General features: G+C 43.3%; 1 protein-coding gene across 3 annotated transcripts; it reads left to right on the forward strand.

Annotated features, from left to right (window-relative positions):
• Window positions 1-304: 304 nt before the first annotated feature.
• SIAH1 (siah E3 ubiquitin protein ligase 1) lies at window positions 305-21,275 on the forward strand. Of its 3 annotated transcripts, none has more exons than XM_030282524.4 (3): window positions 305-541; window positions 1,069-1,204; window positions 17,635-19,985. In XM_030282524.4, the coding sequence occupies exon 3, from the start codon at window positions 17,637-17,639 to the stop codon at window positions 18,483-18,485; it is 849 nt and encodes a 282-aa protein (XP_030138384.1). In that variant the 5' UTR covers window positions 305-541; window positions 1,069-1,204; window positions 17,635-17,636; the 3' UTR covers window positions 18,486-19,985. The 3 variants fall into 3 exon arrangements, with proteins under 3 accessions (XP_030138384.1, XP_030138383.1, XP_012426561.1); XM_012571107.5 differs by lacking the exons at window positions 305-541; window positions 1,069-1,204 and adding an exon at window positions 14,316-14,632 and having other exon boundaries at window positions 17,635-18,507; window positions 19,733-21,275; XM_030282523.4 differs by lacking the exon at window positions 1,069-1,204 and having other exon boundaries at window positions 306-541.
• The last annotated feature ends 513 nt before the right edge of the window (window positions 21,276-21,788 follow it).

Raw genomic sequence — 21,788 nt, forward strand, 5'->3', positions numbered from 1 at the left:
CCCGGCGGGCTGAGAGGGGCCCAGCGGGCTGAGAGGGGCCGGTGCGGGCTGAGAGGGGCCCGGCGGGCTGAGAGGGGCCCGGCGGGCTGAGAGGGGCCGGTGCGGGCTGAGAGGGGCCGGTGCGGGCTGAGAGGGGCCCGTGCGGCCCCGCGGCGGCGCAGGTGAGAGGCGCCTGTGGCGGGCCGGGACGCGGGAGCGGTGCCGGGGCCGCGGAGCGCAGCGCGGCCTTTGTTCCCGGCCGGGCGCGGGGCAGAGCGCGGCGCGCGGTGCGCGTGCGCGGGAGGGTGGGGGGGGGTGCGCTGTCGGGAGCGCGCCCGTGGAGCGCGCGCGCGCGGAGGCGGCGGCGGCAGGATCGCTCGGGCGCAGCCGGCGCGTGCCCGCGGCGCTGGGAGCGAGCGAGTGAGGCGGGGAGCGCGCGGTGGGCTCGGGCCGCGCACGGAGCGTCTCGGCCGGAGCGGCGCAGCGCAGTCGGCCCTCACGGAGCCGCCATCGGGGGAGCCAAGGCCGCCTCAGCGGGTCCCGCCCTGCCCGGCGCCCACAGGTGAGCGCCGTGGGGAGAGCGAGGGGCAGCGGGAGCGGCGGGCCCCGCGCGGCCCTCAGCCCCCGCCCGGGCCCCGCCGCCCGCGGGAGGCCCCGGCGCGACCGCGGGGCGGGCTCGGGACGAGGCCCCTGCGCGGCCTAAGCGCGGCCCGGGCGGGCGGTGCTGTGAGGCGGCCGCGGCTCGGGGGAGCGCGGCGCGGCGGGGCCTGCGGGGAGCGGCGGCCCCGAGCCCTTCCGCCGGGCCATTGTGTGCAGGCGGAGGCGGCGGGGCTGTCCCTTTGTGGGCTCGGCCTCGGCCCCGCCGCGCTTTGTGCTCGGGGAGCGCCGCGGGCTCGGCGCGGCCCGGGGAGGCGGCCTGGCCCCTGCGAGCTCCCGGCGGGCCCGGCCGCCGCAGGAACGCGCTGCCGGGGTAAATGTGCCGCTGGGTGCCCCTCGCTGACATTACCGCGAGGGCTGCTAGCTCTTACTTAATCCGGTGAGAGCAAAGAGGGAGGGAGGTGTTTGCCCATCCTACCGTTTCCCCCTTAGAGATGAAAAGGCTTGGGACCTTCGTACCTTCCCCTTCTCCAAGGTTTTAAAAGGACGGGAGACAACGGCGTTTGTAGTGAAAGGCAAAGCATCTCAAGTATTTCTTCCGGAGAAGAAACGAGTTTCTTTCCCGGTGGTGAGCTGGTGGCACTTTTTATTTTATGCTTACATTAATACAGTATTTCTCCAGTATTCTCCTTGCGCCCTCCTTGTCAACCACTTTGGGTGAATATTGCCTTGTCTCTGTAATGAACAGTCTACTCATGGTCTAAATAAATAGATAAAGCGATTTAATTTGTTTAACGTGGCACATGGGTGTCTGTTAGGAAGCTCGTAGCTAATTGGACTAGGTCATGAAGGACATGGGATATTCCACGCTCGGGACATAGTTTCAGTTGTCTGTTTATCTCCTTTCTAAACTGAGACTAGCATGGTGCATTCCAGAGGGGGAGGGAAAATGGAAGGGACACTTCTCAGCCCTGATTTAATCAAGCTGGTCTGCAAGAAGATTTGAGTTACTGGAATACAGGTACAGTAATACAGAGGTTTTTAGGATAAAGCTTAGAACTCTGGACTATTAATTCGTTGCAGAAAATTACTTTGATGAGTATACCTGAAGTAAAAATCGACTGCTAGAAATAAATTTCATTTGAATGGAAACTAATGTTCTTAAATAGCCTTTGCCCTTTTCAGTGAAAAATCATAGAGGAAAGCACAAGAATAAGACCTATCCCTCTGTGATACAATTTTAGAAATCTGTTGTGACCCAAGAATTCTGAACCTGATGAAATGATGGGCATTTTTGACCTGAAAGTGCGTGTCTAGATGAAGTAGCTTAACTGTTACTGTGCCATATCTGTTGATAAGGTTTTAATGCCATAGACCAATCAGACTGTAGTAGAGGAGTTAGCTCAGAAATTCAGTGGCTCCAGCTAAGTAGGTGTGAACTAAAGAAAGTGAATACTTTAAATAACAAAAGTACTTTTCATAGTTACGTTTGAGTAGAGTTGCTGCTCTTTGCTTAGTGTGAATTGAGAAAGAAATCCTGCTCAAATGTCAGACACCTGCCTCTAATGTGGAAAAGGGGAGTATGAGCATGTTCATGTGAGAAGCAACCCTTTGGTCTGAAAATTCAAAGAAATGAAGTAGCACAGTTTTATGAACTATGGTCTTCATATGAAACATTCTGGAAGACTGTGCATGCAACTGCTATTAGAAATACGATGTTCTTAATTTTAAATTAGAATCACTTTGATTTATTTTCTTCTGTAGTGGTGCTTTTGTCTTGTAACTGTCAGCTTTAAAACCTGGACTGAGTAGTTTTGCCAAATGGATTATTAGTGTCTTTTTTGCTTTAATGATTGTCTTATTTTCAGGAGCTAAACTGAAGCAGAATAGTCAAGGTAAATGAATGATATTTGAAATTCTTGACACATAGAAAGAACTCGCTTCTGCAGTTGTAGTGCATGTAGGCAGTCTGCAGAAGGCCAGATTGTGCACTGTGTTTGCAGCTGCTGGCTGTGGTTACCTGGATTCCTGCTCAGTGCTGTTGGTGCTACCTGCTGCAAAAAGCAGCTGCACTGGAGTGAGGATGCTGGCAGGCTCTGGTTCATCTCAGCCATCACGTGGTGCCTGAAGCTCAGGATCTCAGCTCCAGAGTTTACAGTCTTAAATGTCATGAACGTTGGAGATGCAGATTTTTTTACTGGATTTTTTGCTTTTCCATTGCTTTGCTTTTTAAAGGAAAACCAACATTATAGAAAAGTGAAAACTAAATGTAATTTAAAAAGTAGTAAGAGGTTTTTGGGATTTTTTGTGGGTTTTTTTTTTTTACTTTGACAAAATACACAACAAACTTTCCTTAATAAAATGTTTTCATTAATAAGAATGTTTCATTAGTAAAAAAAAATTGTTATAAGCAGGTTACTCTTTTTGAAAGTGTACATACTGTTCCTTTCCTAAATGTTCAATGGCATGGTAAAAATGTAATTTTGATGTGTGTTTTCTGTGTTCAGTATCACATTGTGGGCTAGAAATTGGGAGAGATGCATAAATACTGTGTTGTTACCATGAGCTGTTACTTCAGGTTTACCTGAGATTTTGTTAACTTTACAATGGAGTAAAGGAAGACAAAAGCTAGCATTAATACTCCATTTAACAGTCTTTAAGTTTGTGCCACTAGAGACAGACATTCTGGTTCTGACCCAAACTGCATACCATGTTTCTGTAATGGCCAGGACAACTTATGAGTATATGCCTGTTTGAGTGACTGTATAAAATAACGATTCTTTCTGTTATCATAGGAATAATGAGAGATTTGGTTACTAACTCCGCAATACTTTAATCAGATAAAGTGCTAGGTAATTACAGCTAACCAAATGGTCCACTTCTGAATTTAACTTGTTTTTCTTTATAGAAGCTGAATATGAAAAGTCAGGTTGTCCGTGTTTTTGGGAAGGAAGTAAAATGTTACTTATGATAAAATCTGTATTTTTCCTCTTGCACCTGGAAAAATTAATTATAAAATTACCATTGATCTATTCCAGGTCAATTGATATAAGAAGAGCAGTAAATTGCTCTATATACAGTTGCTGACCTTTTCCCTTTTTTGGTCTGCCTTATCCAGAAACACATATTTATCTCTTCTCGTAGCAATTGATGACCTTGCTGGACATGAAGAAAAACAAGGAGAGTGTAGTGATAACTTGGCTGCTTAAAAAATTACTCATCCACTCCTTAAAAGTGAAAGAGAAGTTCTTTGAAGTGTGGTTTGTGTGGCTGGGGTGGTTTAACCCCAACTGGCAGCTCAGTACCACACAGCCTCCCTCTCACTTCCCTACCTGCGGGATCAAGAACAGAATTGCAAGAGTAAAAGCAAAAAAAACCCAAAAACCTCTTCGATTGAGATAAAGACGGTGTAATAGATAAAGGAAGAAATGCACACACAAGCAAAGCAAATCAAGGAATTCTTTCACCAGTTCCCATGAGCAAGGCAGGTGTTCAGCCATTGCCAGTAGAGCAGGGCTCCATCATGCTTGGAGGTCACTTGGGGAGACAAATGCCATCGCTCCAGACATCCCCCCTTCCTCTTCTCCCCATCTTTATTTGCTGAGCATGATGCCAGCAGGTCTGGGGTCACCTGTCCTGGCTGTGTCCCCTCCCAAGGTGTTGTGCAGCCCCAGCCTCCCCTCTGCTGGGGTGTTGTGAGAAGCAGGAAAGGCCTCAACTCTGTGCAAGCTCTGCTCAGCAATAGCAAGACCATCTGTATTTATCAGCACTGCTTCCAGCACAAACCCAAAACACAGCCCTGTCTCAGCCACTGCAAAGAAAATGAACTCTACTCCAAGCCAAATCAGCACAGTGCCATGAGGTCTTTAAATATTCTACGGTTCTTTTCTACAGTTCTTACACATAGTACTGAACAGAGCAAAAAGTAATTTAGACTTTGAAGAAAGACCACAGTCACTTTTCAAGGTTATTTTTTTTTTAATGCTGTCAAAGAGGAGCATTTAGAATGCCACATTTTTAAGAGTTGCTTTCAAATACACGTTCAGATGAAGTATGTTGAAGCAAGATTATTCTTAAAATTTTGCTAATGTATGGATTTTGCAAAGGTTTTAAAGGAGTAGGAGTATTTTAAAGCAATTTGATGTTAAACTGCAGGAAAGAAAGCTTGAAAATAAATTGCATAAAAATTTCTAGAATTGGTGTCTAGCTTAGAAATGTGCATGTGTTAAAAGGCATGTGTTATCTTTGTTGTTTGTTTGTTCCGTGTTACAGATCTTTCATGAGGGAAAGTTACATGTCTTATATATTTTACAAGGGGATGACAACTGCAATACAAGGCATCTCTTTTGTAAATTTTGGTACAAGTTCCTTCATGCTGAAGTGTGATGTAGGTATTAGTTTGAAGTGGGTTTAAAAGTTTTTTTTTTCCTATGATTTTTTCGAAAGTCAGCGTTATTCTTAAAAAATGTGATTATTTGTTGTTAACACCTCAGTGTTAGGAAGGAGAAATGTAGCACTGCACAGGCTGTGGCACATGCAGGATACAGATCCTGCGGGGCTGCCAGCGTTCACTTGCAGTGCTGCTGCTCCCATGGGAATGTGAAACGGAGCAGTTGCAGTCCCAAATTCAGTTGAGAACTGAACCTGTGAGGAGAGGGTAACTCTTCCCCGGTGCCCTTCCCAGGGCAGCTGGCACCATGGGACCGTGAATTCAGCCCTGCTGCAGGAGGTGCCACCCTCTGTCACTGTGGCTGCGCTCGGTCCCCATCGGGGCAGGCTTAGAGCTAAGAAAGGATGGCTGGCCCTCTATTGCCACTTGTGTTTGGTGCTTCCTGGGGTGCCAGGGGTGCTCAGGAAGTGCTCAGGTGCTTGTGCAAGACTGGTCTTGTTGAATACATTACCTGAAAGAGAAGGAAAAGCAGTGGGTGAAAAGCAGGCAGCACAACCACTCTTCGGTGGCAGCCTCCTTTTGTTTGTTGTGGAAATGGTGGAATTACACTCCAGCATCCTCTGTGTGTGTGCCTGTTGTCATGGAGCCTGTATCTGGTGGGTCATTCTTCCTGCTATAGATAAAACATTTTCTTGGAGTGCTGTGTGAATGCTCTTAAGAAATATTGTAACTGAGCAGTTTAATTAGAAGTGCTATTAAAATATTTAAGAAACTTTAAAACATGCCATGTTGCTAGTTTGAAAGGTAGTGACTGTAACTCCTTTCTGTGAAAAATGGACTCTAGATTTTTTTTTTCTTTTGAACACTCATTACCTTTTTTTTTTTTTTTTTTTTTTTTTTTACCAACAGGGGGTCTGCTACAGTTTTATATTTTAATCTTAGATTACCTAATGTTGTTTTGGAAATCATATGGTAAACATGGCTTGATCTGCATTTTTATGTTGATACCTTTATGACCCCACTTTAAGGTGTAAAAGAGAAACTTCTTACGTTTAAAACTGATCACTTTTTCCTATATTTGAGCCTTAAGTCTTGCTCCTTTCTGTCTCACAAGGTGCATGTGCAATTGTCTTCTTGTAAAAGTTGTAAAATTGCTGTGCTCAACTAATATTTGGGTTTCTGAATTACTTTATTTTGAAATATATATGCACTTGTATTTATATAAAAGTCTTTAGAGTCACAGAACTGCTTTCATTCACAGGATTTTCCCCCCTTTTTGTGCATAAAGGCATCAACACAGTTGGGAGTTAATTTCTATAGGGTTCATCTCTCCATGGTCAATATCTGTGTGATTGCACAAGTGCCCTAAGGATTTAATTTGGAGACTGGTTGCACAGGTGTGACTAGGGAATCATTTGGCTGGCAGATGTTGATGGTGTACTATGAAATTTTAGTGTGGCTGGGTCAAGTCTAATTATTTAGAAAGGAAATTTTACAGATTAAAAATATGGATTCCATAATAGAAGCTAATATGGACATTCTTCCAAAACAGCACCTGTAAAACAGTAATTTCAAGAGCACTTTTGCGCATATTAAAAACAGCTGCTAACCTAAACAGTTTTGTTTAAAAATCATGTATTCTGCTTAAACAAAAGTTGTTGTTCCTTGTACAGTCATAATTCGTCCATGGATGTAAAGGTGCGCATCTACTTACGGAGTTGAGTGTAGGGAAAAAGAGGATTTCATTGAAAGCTGTTCTATAATGTGCATATGGGGAAGTAGACATAAGGTTGCCTATGAAATTTTCAATTTTTTATTTCCCATTTTTTGAATGCTTGATCCTCCAACCTATTTTATGTTTGTAAACCTCGTGTAAAAGAAAAAGGCTAAAAAGTACTGAATTCTACTGCTGTGCTTTAGACAGTGATTCATGGCTAAGAGTTGATGTTAGAGATTCAGCACTGCAACAGACTCAAGTTTTGATTTTGAATACATAACAGAAGAGAGGACAGATTTTTGCAGAGAAAGACAGTGAGAGGTCTTGAATTTAGAAAGTGTAGATAAAGAGAATATGAAGTAGTAGAAAAATATGTCTGCTTCTGTCATTTCCAAACCATTTTTAATATCTTGTGGTTTAGCTCCTGGTGCAGACTCAGGCCTGACTTCAGAGTGATTATGACAGAATTTTAATTTTGTATGCCATGAAGCAATTCCCAAGCAATACAAATAAGTGAAATAGTGCGTACATTTTACTTGGCATTTGAGATGTACCTGATCAGAATTTAATGGCAATAAAAGAACACGTAATTCTCTTGCCCAACAGGATTTTTTCTTCTGAATTTAAATAACTTGCTTGACAATCTGGGTACATGGAGCTTTACAAAAGAGGCTGAGGCAAATTTTTTCGATAATTCAAAGATCCCTCTAAAGACAGGTTACTTTACTTGCCATAAAATCAGGAGGGCCTTCAGATTAGGTACGATGGAGATGGTGAGAAGGGTGTTGCCAATGTTTCCGTAATTTGTGTCTTTGATGTACAAAATACTGGAATGAGTAGAGGGCAGTTATCCATATGTGAGCAGGAGTTTGAAAGTAAACAGTGTTTTAAGTCTGATGATTGAGGACTACAAAAACTGAGATGTTAAATAATTTAACAGTGTCTTTTAGTGTGTAATGATACTCAGTTATTACTAACCTGAAGTAAATTTGAATAGGGTCTAACAGGATTAGCTTGGTATCCTTATCAAGTAATTTCATTCCTTTTTGCATTAATGGGTCAGACTCACAGCTACTTGAGGTAGTTTAAAACCTGTAAAAGGCAGGGAAGTACTTGCCTGTGGTGACTCAGAAGCTCGTGACAAAACAGGAACTAACCCCAGGTCTCCCTTGCCACAGACTTGTGCTCTGCACCACTAATCGCGGGTTTGCTTGGCTTTTTTTAAAGGTTTCTAGGAATGCTCAGTCTCTGCATGCAATATGGTGGGCTGTGACGCCAGCAGCTCCACCCATCTCTGGTCTGTGCTCAGGTTGGACATTCTGGGAGACTGCTCTTATTTGTGAGCTAAAGCTGCATTTTAAACCTGAGGGTTGGAGGAGAAGCTGTAGAACTGTTGCTCTCAGCAGCAGTGTAACCAGGCTTGGCTGCAGAGTTGTCAGTAGCCGAGTTTGAGAATTTGATTAACATTTTAATAATTATTTTAAAAATATTAATTATTGTGACAACAGAATTTTCATGCAACAATATTACAAGAAATAGTTGATTCAGAACTGATGAGTGGGGAAAAGCTAACTCAGTCAAATAAAGCGAAATTGGTTCTAATGGAGGCACATGGGCTTCGAAGAGTAGGTTCCAGAAACACGAGGCATGCAGAAAATGGGAGTTTAAAGAAATGGAGTACTGTAAAGTGTGGAACCATCAGAAATGCAAAAGTCCCACTGTAGTTTTGTACTTCTTTTACAAAGGTCTTACATAGTCTTAAGTTCAGTGCTTTCTGTTTTCTACCTGCGGTATATCAACAAAATACAAAAACCTGTGGCCACCTTAGATTGCCACAGCTTTCCTTTTGAATTAGTGTACATAGTAGGAAAATTTTAGTTCAAAAATTTGGAAATATCTGTTTTAAAAAGACAGATGCGATCCTTTACTTTTAAATGTTGTGTCTTTTATTCTCCTTGTGGTGTGTGTCTGTGATAAAATAAATGCATTATCTTTATTGGACATTCTTCTGAAAGTTCTTGCTTTTGAAGATTAATTTTAAAAAACAGATTTGTAAAAACTGTCACTTAGATAAACTAGAGATTCTGTAGTTTAGTACCAGAGGTTCTAAAAATTAATCATTTCTGAGGTGTTAAAAGTTAGGCCATTAGAGAGTGTTCTGTGATGCTGGATGTATTTATGTAGGATCCATACCTGACATACCTTGTGGCACCAAGGTCTGGTCTCTGCAGTAAGTATCTTGATTCTCTAAGCCCTCCCCTACATATTTGTCCTCCTGAGTTTAGATTGCCATACTTTACACAAGCTTCACTGTCATCAGGGCTGCATACAGGAATACAGAAGGAAGTGAATGATCCCAAGAAGAAGTGATGAAATGGAAGTGTGTACAAACCTAAGGAATTAACAAGATGGAGGTGTCTTTGTAAAAGTAGTCAATGTATGTCATCCTGTCCTGACTTCCTCCAGGGGGGCTTTCTGTGTCACAGGTCAGTCTTCTGTAGGGCAGTCTTTATTTGTAGATCTCTTTGATTAGGTCTAGTTATTTTGATGGTCTGCTCCCTACTACTGTTAAGTTATGCAGGGAGAATATTGAGGATAAAATAGGTCTTGAATTTGAATTGGAATAGTTATCACAGAAAGACTTGGTAAGTGAAGACACATCAAAGTACAGGTGCTGCTTTTAGCTGAGCCTTACTGAATTAAGGTAGGTGCTTCCATGCCACACCCTCCTCCCTGTGTCTGCCACAGACACAGAATGGTGATGCAATATTGCGTGGCAATTACAGCATGCACTGAAGAGTATATAGGGTTTGCAAAATCAGACTGAGGAAAGAAACAGCCCCCAAATTGTCACACGTGGTAGGATTTGCTGTTAATGTTTATAGAGGGGGTTGGTTATTTTTTTTCTTCTTTCCTTTTTTTAAAAATTCTAATGGAGTGTAATTGTATACAGAGCCCATCAATGATGCCTTGTAGAACAATTGAGTGCTTCCTGTTTAGAGACGTCTGAATGGCAGTATGTGTTAGAGCATGAAAAATATCTTGCTTTCTTCTTTTCTGCTGCTCTTACTAGTTTACTCTGTAGCTGATCCTTCTGTGTGCTTGCCTTACTTTTTATTGCAGCATTGTATGTCCAGAAACTTTAAAAAGGTAGCTGTCTTCTGTGTTTTTAGATATTACTGGGCTGAACTGTTGAAGGATGATTCTGATACAGCTCAATTCAGTGGGTTCTGTGCACAGTGAACAGAAACTAGATACTACTAAAAATAAAACAAAAATCTTTTCCCTGTTACTTAGTTTGCATAGAGTTATCTGTATTTTCATATTATTTTCTTAGATTCTGTGGTTTCTGCCACCTTAATTTCGAGACCGCTGCACAGAGCACAGCAGGCTGCAGACAGGCACGCTCCCTTGGGGCTCTCAGAGGGCTCCTGGGGCGCAGGTTGGGTTCATCCCAGGGTTTACGGTGCTGTAGGGTCTGTGGGGGCAGCTCTGGGTGTCCCGTGGCAAGGCTGCCTGCTGATCTGGGTGTCCTGTGGCAGTGGCTGTGGCCACTGGCTGCCTGCTGATCCTGGCACTGGGGATACAGAGCTGGGGAAGGAGGGAAGAGAAGGCTCTTGTCAGACAGCACCACCAGGAGCAGTGCAGGAGTGTGCAGAATACAGCCTGGAGCAGTGTTTTTCTGCTAGGTGGGATTTGGCGGTGTCACAGCAAGACAAGTTATTTGCTTGTTTTTAAAAAGGAAAAATATGGTCAAGTCCAATGTGGAAGTGGTCCATGATCTTTTTAATGCAAATGTTTGGGTTTGATTTGTATTTAAAGAGTGGTTTTCCCCTGTATTTTTGTTTAGCTGAATATAGTTTCACTAGCGAGTTTGTTGCTTAACTCCTTTTTTATTACATTAGATTATAGAAAATAAATAATTTTTATTTTGTTGCTTATATCAATTTATTTAATGTATTACTACATTTTCTTTGTTCACAGTGGCATTTGATTAGTTGGTTTTAATATTGCTTAAATTTTCAGGAATTTCTTTGATATTTCCTGTAGCTTTTGCTTTCTGTCCTCCTTCCTTTCCTTCCAAGCTCAAAAAACAGGAGAGATAAACATCCTGTTTTGCTTTATGATTTGTAGGGGGTCCGAATTTACAAGGAAACCTACTTTTAAATTTAATTCTATATGTAAGTTTTGAAAGCTGGCATATTCTCCGCCTATAGAGTACAGAGTGAGTGGTCCAAACTCAGGTTTTGTCTATTGATCAGACACTTTTAGTTTTCCTTCTGAATGAAACTGGGGAGTTTATCAGTTTTTTTGCAAAGCTTTGTTCCTCAGCTTGTCTTCCTTCCCAAGGCTGGAGTACCATAGCAGTGTGGGTTGCAGTATTCTGTGCAAAGGTGGATGTTGAAACTCTGACTGGAGAACAGGTTATTCACTAGTTGGAATTGATGGATTTCTTTGTTGCATTTAAAATTGAACACTTCAGTCATAGTAGTTGGTTACTAATGTGATTTTGATGTGCTTATTGTATGTCTTCTACAGGATACTGTTCCTTCCTAATCTTAACCTTATAAAGTTGGAAAGAAAATCTTTAGCAGCTAGGGAAAAACCTCTCCTGGGCTGATGCTGAGTATTCCAGCATATCTCCACAGGAGAAATAGTGAGTGACGGCTATGAGGGAGAAATCAAACAGCCCTGACCAAAGTCAGGATTTTGTGCTGAGTTAGAAATAGGTCGCTCTGATTTGGTGGGTGGAACAATGCTCTTGGTGTTTCCATGGCTGTGTTTGTGTCTGCATCTGCCACGTGGGGTGTGGTGAACTTGGAGAAGGTCTGGACAGGCACTGCCATGGCTCCATTGGGGATCATGAGAGAACACGTATGGGACACATCAGAAACATGGGGTGTCAGGGGCTGGGGGCTCGCTGCAGTGCTGGCCACGAAGACAATTCCATGGTTATATAAATCTGTAGGGATTTCCCTTCCTGGTGGTTGGAAAATGGGGTTGGTAGGGAATGTCTTGAGGTGCAAAAAAAAAGCTGCCTGCAGTTTCAGGCAGAGTGGGTCACTACAAGGTAGCAGGAAATGGTCTAATTGTGTATGAAAAAGAGATGAACTGGACAGATGACATTTTGGCAAAGGAAATCATCAAGAGTCTTGACTCAATTTTGTATATTTGTTTTGGTCTCGTTTTATAGTATTCTGTTACATTGGATTGATCTAGCTTTTGCTTGTTATGGAGGAAAAGAGAAGCCCTGAGACGTCTTGAAATAACAAATAGCATAGTTAAGGGCACCAAAGAAAAGAGTGTCTGGAAGGGTTGAAACAAATCCTAATTCATTAGTCAAAACCAGAGTGGATAGAGATTAAATTGTGTTATATAGTTGATTAATAATTTATGTCATGAACTGTGTTCTAAAAATTGTGAAGTAGGCCAGCAGATCCAGAGGCTGTGTCTGAGCAGGGGTGCACATGTCTGTCCAGGCCTGCATTTGATCCTTGCCAGGCCCTTGGGATCTAACATCTCCCGAGAGGTGGGAAGGAGAAACTGATAGACTGCAAAAGGCAAAACCTTGTGCCCTAAAATATCTTTGAAATTAAATAAAAATACTAGTTTCTTAAAAAATATTGGCAAGCTTTTCTCTGATATGTATTATGTTTAATGAGCGTTTTCAGCCTTTCATTTAGATTTTGGGTCTTAACGTTCTTTGGCTTGTGTCACATCTTGAAAAAAGTAACTTGTCAGTGTTTTTCACAACTTCGTCCTGTTCTCGCTTAAGAGTACTGTGTGTAAAAAAGTCTTATTCAAATATGATTACACTGTTGAAAAAGATGAAAGATTTTCTATTACTTTGTTGATGGTTGTAATGCATTAAGAGTGCATTTTAAATGGACGTTCCTGAACTCGGTTAGTTTTTAAATGTTATAGAAAAAAATATGTTGTTGCATCACATACAGACAATTGTGATAAATTTTTTTCTGTTTATTACTCTTATATGGGACTTTTTCCCTTCCAACCATTAAGATTACTATAGAGGGCTTTTGTATGGTTTTTTTTTTCCTCAAACTAATATTAGGTTACCCTTTCAAAAGCTAGCTAAAATGCTAAATTCAAGTCTAATCTCTTTGATATGGGTGGATGAAGATATGAGAGAAGATGTGCTATTTGATATGAGAGAAGTGGATGATGCTGAGTTGAATTTGTCAGAGGTACCCTGTATTCCAGTGAAGCATAAATGTGATTTTTAGAATGTGTCTGGAGCTAACACCTTGGTAAGGTGAGAAGCTGGAAGAGTATCAGTCTAGTCCTGTTTGCCATTGATAATTCCCAGACACGTGAGGCACGCGATCTTTTTCAATTTCTTCAAACTACTTTCTGTGTGCCTGCGCCGTAGCAGAGCTTTTTAACCAGTGGTTTGGTTGTGCCTTCCTTTTCCTACAGGATTTTTTGGTTCTGTGTCCGGGTCCCAAAGGCTTTGTCCCCGAGGCACTGTGCAGCCAGCAAAGCACACGGGCAGCGTGGCCAGGGGCCGGTGGGTGGCTCTGGGGACACTGCCACACGAGGGGCAGCCTGGGACATGTTTCACGCACCTCACAACACGCTATTAGCTTCTCAAAAGCTGTTTTTATGCAGTTTTTCTTCAGCTTCTCTGTTCTGCTTGTAAACTTCCTTGACTCTTACCTGGTGCGATGCTGTAGATCGCAGGTTTTCGGGCGAGACTGAAGGAAGCCTTGTATTGAGTGGGTAGATTGTTTTTATAGCAGTTGGGCATTATTTGCAGGTATTACAGTGCTGATACAAGTCTTCTTGAAAAGGACTTGGATTTCAAATAGTAGGAAAGCATTTTAAAGATAATTATCTTTACTCAGATTTCATAGCCTTGCTTTTTATGTGACAACAGTTTATCTCAGTGTGTTTGTTCTGTTGCCTCCACTGAAACTTGTACTTTCATGATCTTACCATTATTACATCAGCGTCATGTCTCAGCTTTTCTGTGCAAAGCGTGTGCTTCACGCAAGCGTGTTGACTTGGCTTCCAAATTTATCCTTTTACCTGTTCTATTTTTTTAAATACTCCCAAGTAGATAATCAAATATGCCACATTGTTTTAGTTCTGTTGGTTATCTCTTCTCCTTGAGATTATGCTTTTGCTTAATTGAACAATATTTATACAGATGGAGAAAATTCCTGTTGAATAGGAATTTATAGATCCACAGTGAATAATGGTCATCTGAGGAATATCCTTGAAATAGGAGGAAGTGATTTTCATGTGTTAGAAGAGTTTTGAACGGAAGCTGTAGCTTTTCCCGGGGAGTTATTTCGGGGGAAGCAGAGGGCTTTCTCCGTGCGCACGTGTGAGGAACGGCCGGGCCGCGGGCGGGCGGCCCTGGGGAGGCGTGGGGCGGGCGGGCGGGGCCGGCTCCCGCTGCCGGGGCGGGGCGGGGCCGGCTCCCGGTGCCGGGGCGGGGCGGGGCCGGCTCCCGGGGCGGGGCGGGGCCGGCTCCCGGTGCCGGGGCGGGGCCGGCTCCCGCTGCCGGGGCGGGGCCGGCTCCCGCTGCCGGGGCGGGGCCGGCTCCCGGTTCCGCGGGCGGGGCCGAGCCGCGGCCTCCCCCGGAGGCGGTGGCGGGCGGGGCGGGGCCGTCCCGCGCCGGCAGCGCCGGGGGAAGCTCGGGGAACCATTTTGGGGCGCGGGGCCGGAGCGCGGCCGCACATGGGGGCGGTGGCCCCGGCCGGGGCGGTGAGATCCGGGCGCCGCGCGGGGCCCCCCGGCCGTCGCGGGGCCTTTCGGCGCGGTCACCGCCCGGCCCGCGGCCCCAGCCCGCCCGTGCTGCGCGGACACGCCATGAGCTCCTCCGCGCCCCATGACGGGCAGATCTGCCTCCAGCGGGCCGTACTCCTGGAAGGGCGTCTGGTCTGCGTGCTTGCCGGGGAGTAAAACCTGCAAGGGGAAAGGTAGCGCCCTTTAAATTGCCTTATGCGCAGTATTTAAAGCTGGGCTTGTAGGAGATGTTAGATTGTGTTCCGCGGGAGGTCTCGGTAACCTGTGCATGTCGCCTTTCCCAGAACAGTGTCGAGAGTCCTTTTAGCAACAGGTGCCTTCTAGATGTTACCAAGAGCAGCTTTTCTTGATTTAGAGCTAGGAAATCTTAAGATGCGTTCTCCCCTTTTCACTCTTACTGTTGGGTGATTTTTCTTTTTTTGTAATATGTACAGTGTTTTTGATAATTGGAGTTAAAGGAGCTAATACTCTTGAAAATGACACCTTAGTGTTCCTTAGTTTGTCGCTGTTGCTTAGAAACTTTTTCCTAATGTGTACAAATAAAGATAATGAAATAGCAAATATTGCATATAAGTGTTTTTACCCGTAGTAAGGGGTTTGTAACTAAAAATGTCTTTAAACTTTATCTCCAGTTCTGTAGTTGTTTTTCCTTGGTTTGTAATTGTATGATTTTCATGGTTTGGTGGGTTAAATGTATTCCACTGTTAAAACTTTTGCTTGTGATTAACTTGTAACTTTTGAGATAGCCATAAAAGATGTATTATTCATCTTTGTGTTAACAAGAGTGATGAAAATGTAGGCTTTGGGCAGGTTTAGGCTTGGTAAATTACAGTTTGTAGCCGTATACAGTGTCTTTCCTGCATGCTGATCTCAGTGGTCTGGTTCAGAGATTGCTCCTTGTTTCCAGTCGCTGCTCCTTTCCATTCCCTGTTCCTTTCCATTCTCTGCTCCTGTGAGTGTTGTGGAAGGTGTGTGAAGGCTGCTCACACAGGAGCACTGGTAACACAGTTCTGTTCTCTTCCATACCTTAGAAAGCTCAAGTGGGAAGTGCATCCGTGCACAAGCTCTTTTGCAAAGTTTGTAGGTTGCTTCATTTAACTGTTGCATGGGCTCAGCGAGGTGTAATTAAAGACAGCAGAGCTCACCCAGCTTGTCAGGCTGCCCAGGGAACTGGTCTGACGCAGTGGTTTTCACCAGCGTTATCTGCAGGTTATGGAGGATCCCTGGATCAGGATGTACAGGGTCAGGCAAGAGGAAGCACAACACAGACTTTTCTGAAATGTGTGTGTTTGCAGTATTTGAAGGGAAGCACTTCCAGAATTTTACATGTGAATATGCCTGTTGTTTCTAAGCTCCTCCCAAGCGAACAGGTGTGATCAGCATTGGTTCTCCCGTGCCCAGTGGTTTGTTCTGGAGCACAGACCTGCAGCTGCTGGGACACAGAGCAGTGCAGCTGGCAGAGGCCTTGCTGCTCCAGTCCCCTCACTGGTGCAGCATCACTTCTCCAGGACACATGCTTGATTTGTCACAGACATCCTGAACTTCTCATCTAAGTTGGAATGCCTCACAGTGGGAAGATACAGCCAAAAGACACAAACATTCTTGTCACAGCTCTACAGGATCAGTTATGGCCCAGCACTGAAAACTGCTGCATGGGTGTTTTTCCCAAGGTACTTCTAAACCACCAAGACTGAGATGGAGAAGAGAGTTCGGTGGGTTAGGAAGATGCTGTCAGTGGGACACATGAGACTCATAAAATCAGTGTCTGGGAATCGTATCTTAGACGCTCATACTTTTCTAGCTCTGGGGAGAGGTACTTCTGTAGAGTAATTTGGACTTGTCTGTCTCTCGTTACTTTCTAAATGTCAAGGACTTAAGTCGTTTTGCAAGTAGGAATCTCTTAGTTCGTCTGCTTTGTGCCCTGAACAGTGCATGTCTTACAAAAGCATGCACAGTATGTTGCTCTGAGCTGTCTGGTCCAAGTATGAGTAAGTTTGTGGGTGAAATGATGCTAAATATGGGAAGCTTGCCTATTGCCTAATATTCCCATGTCAAATAGCAAGGAGATTAAAGATGAGGTTTATTTTGAGAGCTTTATACGTACGTGACAGATCCAGAGCTGGTTGTACTCGCAGAGGCACTTAGCATGGCTGAGAATTGTACTCTATAACAGAAGCCAATTTTGGATAGTATTTTATTTAACTGCCCTTTACCTACAAAGGTATGGTTTATTTTTTAAAAGCTATGTTTATTTTTTTCAGATAGTGCTAGTAATGTCTTTTCTACAAGAAGGAGGAGAGTTAGGAGTGCAGGAAAACACAATATGTTACAAAATGTGGTGGGTACTTGTTCCACATCTGTGGAATGCTCGAGCAAGCTGTTAGGTCAGACAGCTGTCACCTTTGTCTGGGGACATTAGAGAGGAACTGAAAATGTCTGAGTATTTACATAGTAAAATGAATACTCAAATTTAACAAGTGAAGTTTGAATTTTTAGTCTTAGTTGGGAAATTAAATAAAGTAATTGTTGTAGGTTTTTTTTCTGGTATCCTCACAAATGGTTTTGTTACGGAAGCTGAAGCAGTGGCTGTGCTTTACAAGCCATGGGCCTCAATAGCAGAGTAGTGAAATGAAGAGTCACTGTCCTATCCTGCAAAAAAAGCAGAGTAGTAATTGTCTGAGCTGTGTTTTTCAACTTCTTCTTAAAAAATTACACTGTAAGCATGAGTACTGAGAAGGTCACATCCAGTATATAGTTTTTTTCATTAAAGCCTTGTTTCTCGTACACAGCAACTTAGAATTGTTCCATACACAGAGTTGGTACACACAAGTGATCTGGGTGTGAAGCATTTAATAAATGCAATATTAAAAAAACAAACCAACAATAAGAAACTGCTTATTTTTAGCATGTTTTTACTCCCCTCCCTTGCAGCTTCCAGTAGGTAATTGCCTCTTCAAAACAATGAGCAGAAGTTCTTCACTTGTTAAGTTTCCATGTCATGGGAGTGTCTGTACCAATCTACACATAGTGCATATGCAGTTTGTATTACACTGGGGTGTTCTTGCTTTCATTTGTATCTTACTTTCTCTTGAAGCTTTGTGAGTCAAGGACTGCTGTGTGCAGCGGCAGTGAGGTGTGGTTAGATCTGAATTGTCTGTTCTCTGTTCTGTTGCAGAAATGAGCCGTCAGACCGCCACAGCACTGCCCACAGGTACCTCCAAGTGCACGCCGTCGCAGAGGGTGCCCGCGCTGACGGGCACCACCGCTTCCAACAATGACTTGGCCAGTCTCTTTGAGTGTCCCGTGTGCTTTGACTATGTGCTGCCACCCATCCTGCAGTGTCAGAGTGGCCATCTGGTCTGTAGCAACTGTCGCCCCAAACTCACGTGCTGCCCCACTTGCCGAGGCCCGCTGGGCTCCATCCGTAACCTGGCTATGGAGAAAGTTGCCAATTCCGTACTATTCCCGTGTAAATACGCCTCTTCCGGCTGCGAGATAACCTTGCCGCACACAGAAAAAGCAGACCACGAGGAGCTGTGTGAGTTCAGGCCTTACTCCTGTCCCTGTCCCGGTGCTTCGTGCAAATGGCAAGGCTCTCTGGATGCTGTGATGCCGCACCTGATGCATCAGCATAAGTCAATTACAACGCTGCAGGGAGAAGATATAGTGTTCCTGGCCACGGACATTAATCTTCCTGGTGCTGTTGACTGGGTTATGATGCAGTCTTGTTTTGGCTTTCATTTCATGCTAGTGTTGGAGAAACAGGAAAAGTATGATGGTCACCAGCAGTTCTTTGCAATTGTACAGCTGATAGGAACACGCAAGCAAGCAGAAAACTTTGCTTATCGACTCGAGCTAAACGGGCATAGGCGGCGATTGACTTGGGAAGCAACTCCTCGATCCATTCATGAGGGAATCGCAACAGCCATTATGAATAGTGACTGCCTAGTCTTTGACACCAGCATTGCACAGCTCTTTGCAGAAAATGGCAATTTAGGCATCAATGTAACTATATCCATGTGTTGAAATGGCAATCGAACCTCTTCAGGTCAGTGTTTAAAACCGTTGCATTTAATTTAGCAGAAATAGGGTAACCATCTTTGACTGTCAGACAAATTATTTGGTAGATGGAGAGTAGACATAAATGAAGGTAAATAAAAGGAAAGGCTGTTAAATTACAGGAAGCAGTTGCATGTAGTAACTAATATATTTAAAATAAGTCAACAGTAAACCACTGAAAATATATATACACCCAAAATGGGCATCTTTTGTATTATGAATTGATTCTACAGGAAACGTTGTAAAATAATTCTAAAAACTTGTTTGTAGATTGATTGTACTGTTGAAAAGGATACTGTTTCGTGTTTTTGTTTGTGTTTTTTCCTCCCCCTTTGACTGACAAGCCATGTTGAGCAGTCTGGTCTCTGGCCGCTGCTTCCCCTCCTCCTCCCCACCCCCCCCTTTGTAAGTCACTACATAGTATTGCTGCTGTTTGTGTATATTTTTTGTGTATTTGCTAATTTTTATTAACTTCTAGTTTTTCATTAAATAAATATGACTTTCTTTTCTGTAATTCAGGTTTTTCTCTTTTTTGTATCTTTTTAAGATTAATTACAGGTGTCATCTTTTGATATGCATAATTGCTATGGTAAAACTTATATTTCTGTATGTTTGGTAAATTTTGTCTCTTTCCAGTAGTCAATTCATTGGTGATACTGTTCTTAATTGAGCTATTTGTGAATGTACTGAACTCAAAAGGAGTGCTTATGTTCAAAGACGTGTGTCAGGAAAGACAGCTCCTTTAAAAACAGGTCTAGATGTTGTTGTACTTTGAGTTATCTTCTAACAAAAATGAAACAATTATTAAGAACTTTCCAAATTAAAAAAAAATAGTAATTCACATTGCAAATTTAGAGATGCTTAGAAAAATTGATTGCATCCTTGTATTTGTCAGTTGGCAGTACAAAGAAAGTCTTATATTACACAATATTTGTAATTATAAAAGCAGACCATTTGTCTCCAAAAAAAAGGCAGTCAGAGAGAGATGTTTTCAGTCTTTTTATATTTGTCATTAAAAGATTACCTGGCAAATGAAAAAAACACAGCCAACTTCTGCTTTTTGCTTTAGCTCAAAGTTTGACACATTGATGCTCTTGCTCAGTTTCTTGTCTTCATGTCTTTTGGTTGTTACTAAAAGCAACTGTCTGGAGCTGACTTTTGTATCTCATTTTGGTGACATAATCCACATGACAATGCAGATAAATCTCTTCCAGGTGTGACTGACCAGCCCTAAAGGCTTTGGAAGGATACTGGGCTTTATGCAGACTGCCTGTATGTGCAAACCTGAACCACGAATGTAAACCGGATTTGTGTTACAAAACAGACACAGACAAGAGCAGGGAAAAGCTGTTCCACCTCGAGCAGGAAGGAAATATTTGTCAAAGCGAGTGGTAGCGGATGTGTTGGGGAGCTGGTCTGGCTGTTGACTACTTTTGTAACACATTAAAATACAGTTTATTTACTGTGCACTGTCTTAACTTTCTTATCAGAAGTTGATCTGTTAAGACAACTCATGTTCTTACTGTTTTTGATGCATGATGAGGTAAGTAGTTCTACAGGTAAGGAACATAAAATCCATTGGGTTGGATGAATAAAATACTACAGAAATAGTTGGCTTCATGTAGTAAAGTTTCACTCTGAAAATTTGATACTTAAGACTGTTGCACAGATGTAATTTAAAAGCTGTACTGGTACCTTGTGACAGTAGATAAATGCTTCCAAAACTCCTGCAATCTAGCATTTTTTCTTTTTGAATATGCAGCCAACTGTTTGCAGTTTTCTAAATTCAGTAATTGTTCTCACCTAATTAAGCTTGTCTACGTTTACCTCCAGTTTGTCTTTAACAGAGAGTTGGCTAAATACTCTTTTTAGAGGAGCCCACATCTCCCTTGCCTGCCTGGCGGAGCTGAGCCACTCCAGCTCTGGCTGTGCTAAGGGAACGTGGTGGAGAAGGTGTGTGGCCCCTCTGGGCCTGCCCTGAGAGGCCGGGGCTGTGCAGGGTTGGTCAGGGCTGTGCTCAGGAGGGCTCAGCTGGGGCCGTGTCCCCAGGAGCACTGTCAGCCCCAACCCTTGTGCTGGGCTGCAGTGATCTGGTGGAGGTACAGGGGGCTGGAGGTCAGGGCTGTGCTCTGGAATGGCCTTGGCAGTGAGCTTTATTAGCTGCCTGCTGTGCTCAGACAGGTTTGTTCATGTTTCACAGAGGACAAGAGCTATAGCATAACTACTGTATGCTGACTTACTGTAATGTAAATTAGTATTGCTCCATTTGGTGTTAAATAATTGTATAAAACCTTTAATATCCATCATCAGATGGAATTACGAAATTACCCTTAGGCCCAGATCCTCAACAGTATTAAAAGCCTAAAGAGTGGGAGGATCTGATAAGTCAACTACACTGTTCTGTATGAAAAAAGAAACCGTACTAGAAGTCTGTACAGTTTACTACCTTATCTAAAATAAATGGTGTATTAAAGCCTGGCATTGTCTTAACATTAGCTATTTATTTTAGAAAGTGCTGTTTTACTTTGCTGTATTGGGAGGAGCATTCAAATTTGTCTCTAAAAGGTGAAATGCAGTAGATCTTGCATTTGTCTGCTAGCACTACCTCCATGGTTTTTCATTGCCCTTTAAAAAAAAAAAAAGGCCTTAAAATGTTTGACAAATGTGGATGTAAATATTTTGATTCTGTTGTGACAGTTCCTGCTAGTTCTTGTTTGCAGTAGTGGTTTAAAATTAAAGCAGGTGAATGGTTTTGTATTGCTGCCTGTCCTGTTGTTTTATCCTGAGTCTTTTCCAAGCTGCTGTGACTAAAGCAGGAATTGTTCTAGTGGGGTAGTTACAATCTGTAGTGGTTTACAGTGTGGCCAGAGGAAAGGAATCACCACTGCTTTTACTTTTGATAAGCTTGAGCTATTTTGGGGTATTTTTCTGAGGGACACAAGTTGAATCTCTGCTCCATCTGACTGTTCCTTAGCAGATACTCCACGGGGCATTGCCGTCCCTTCAGTAGTTCTGCACTGCTCTGGCTCACTGCTGCACAGGATTACTGTGCTCAGTGGAAGCAAAACAAAAGGCACCGAAGTGTGGCTGTAGTGTCTGCTATAATGGGTAATGCTTATGTTTGTTCAGAAAAATCTCAACTCGGTAACTGAACCTCCTCAGCTCTGGCAGCAGGGACAGGAAGAGCTGGCACTAAATGCCTGGCATTATCTTCAGAGTGCCATTAAACCCCTCACCTTCAGGTGGAGTCCACCGGGACAAGACTTAGGA

The sequence above is a fragment of the Taeniopygia guttata genome, chromosome 11, assembly GCF_048771995.1.
Source record: "Taeniopygia guttata chromosome 11, bTaeGut7.mat, whole genome shotgun sequence".
NCBI lineage: Eukaryota > Metazoa > Chordata > Aves > Passeriformes > Estrildidae > Taeniopygia > Taeniopygia guttata.

Bases quoted from the DNA above. Each gene is read 5' to 3' on its own strand.
- SIAH1 (XM_012571107.5), top strand. From the start codon at position 14,542: ATGACGGGCAGATCTGCCTCCAGCGGGCCGTACTCCTGGAAGGGCGTC. The intron at 14,633-17,634 runs GTAGCGCCCTTT...GTTCTGTTGCAG, and splicing joins TAAAACCTGCAAGGGGAAAG to AAATGAGCCGTCAGACCGCC.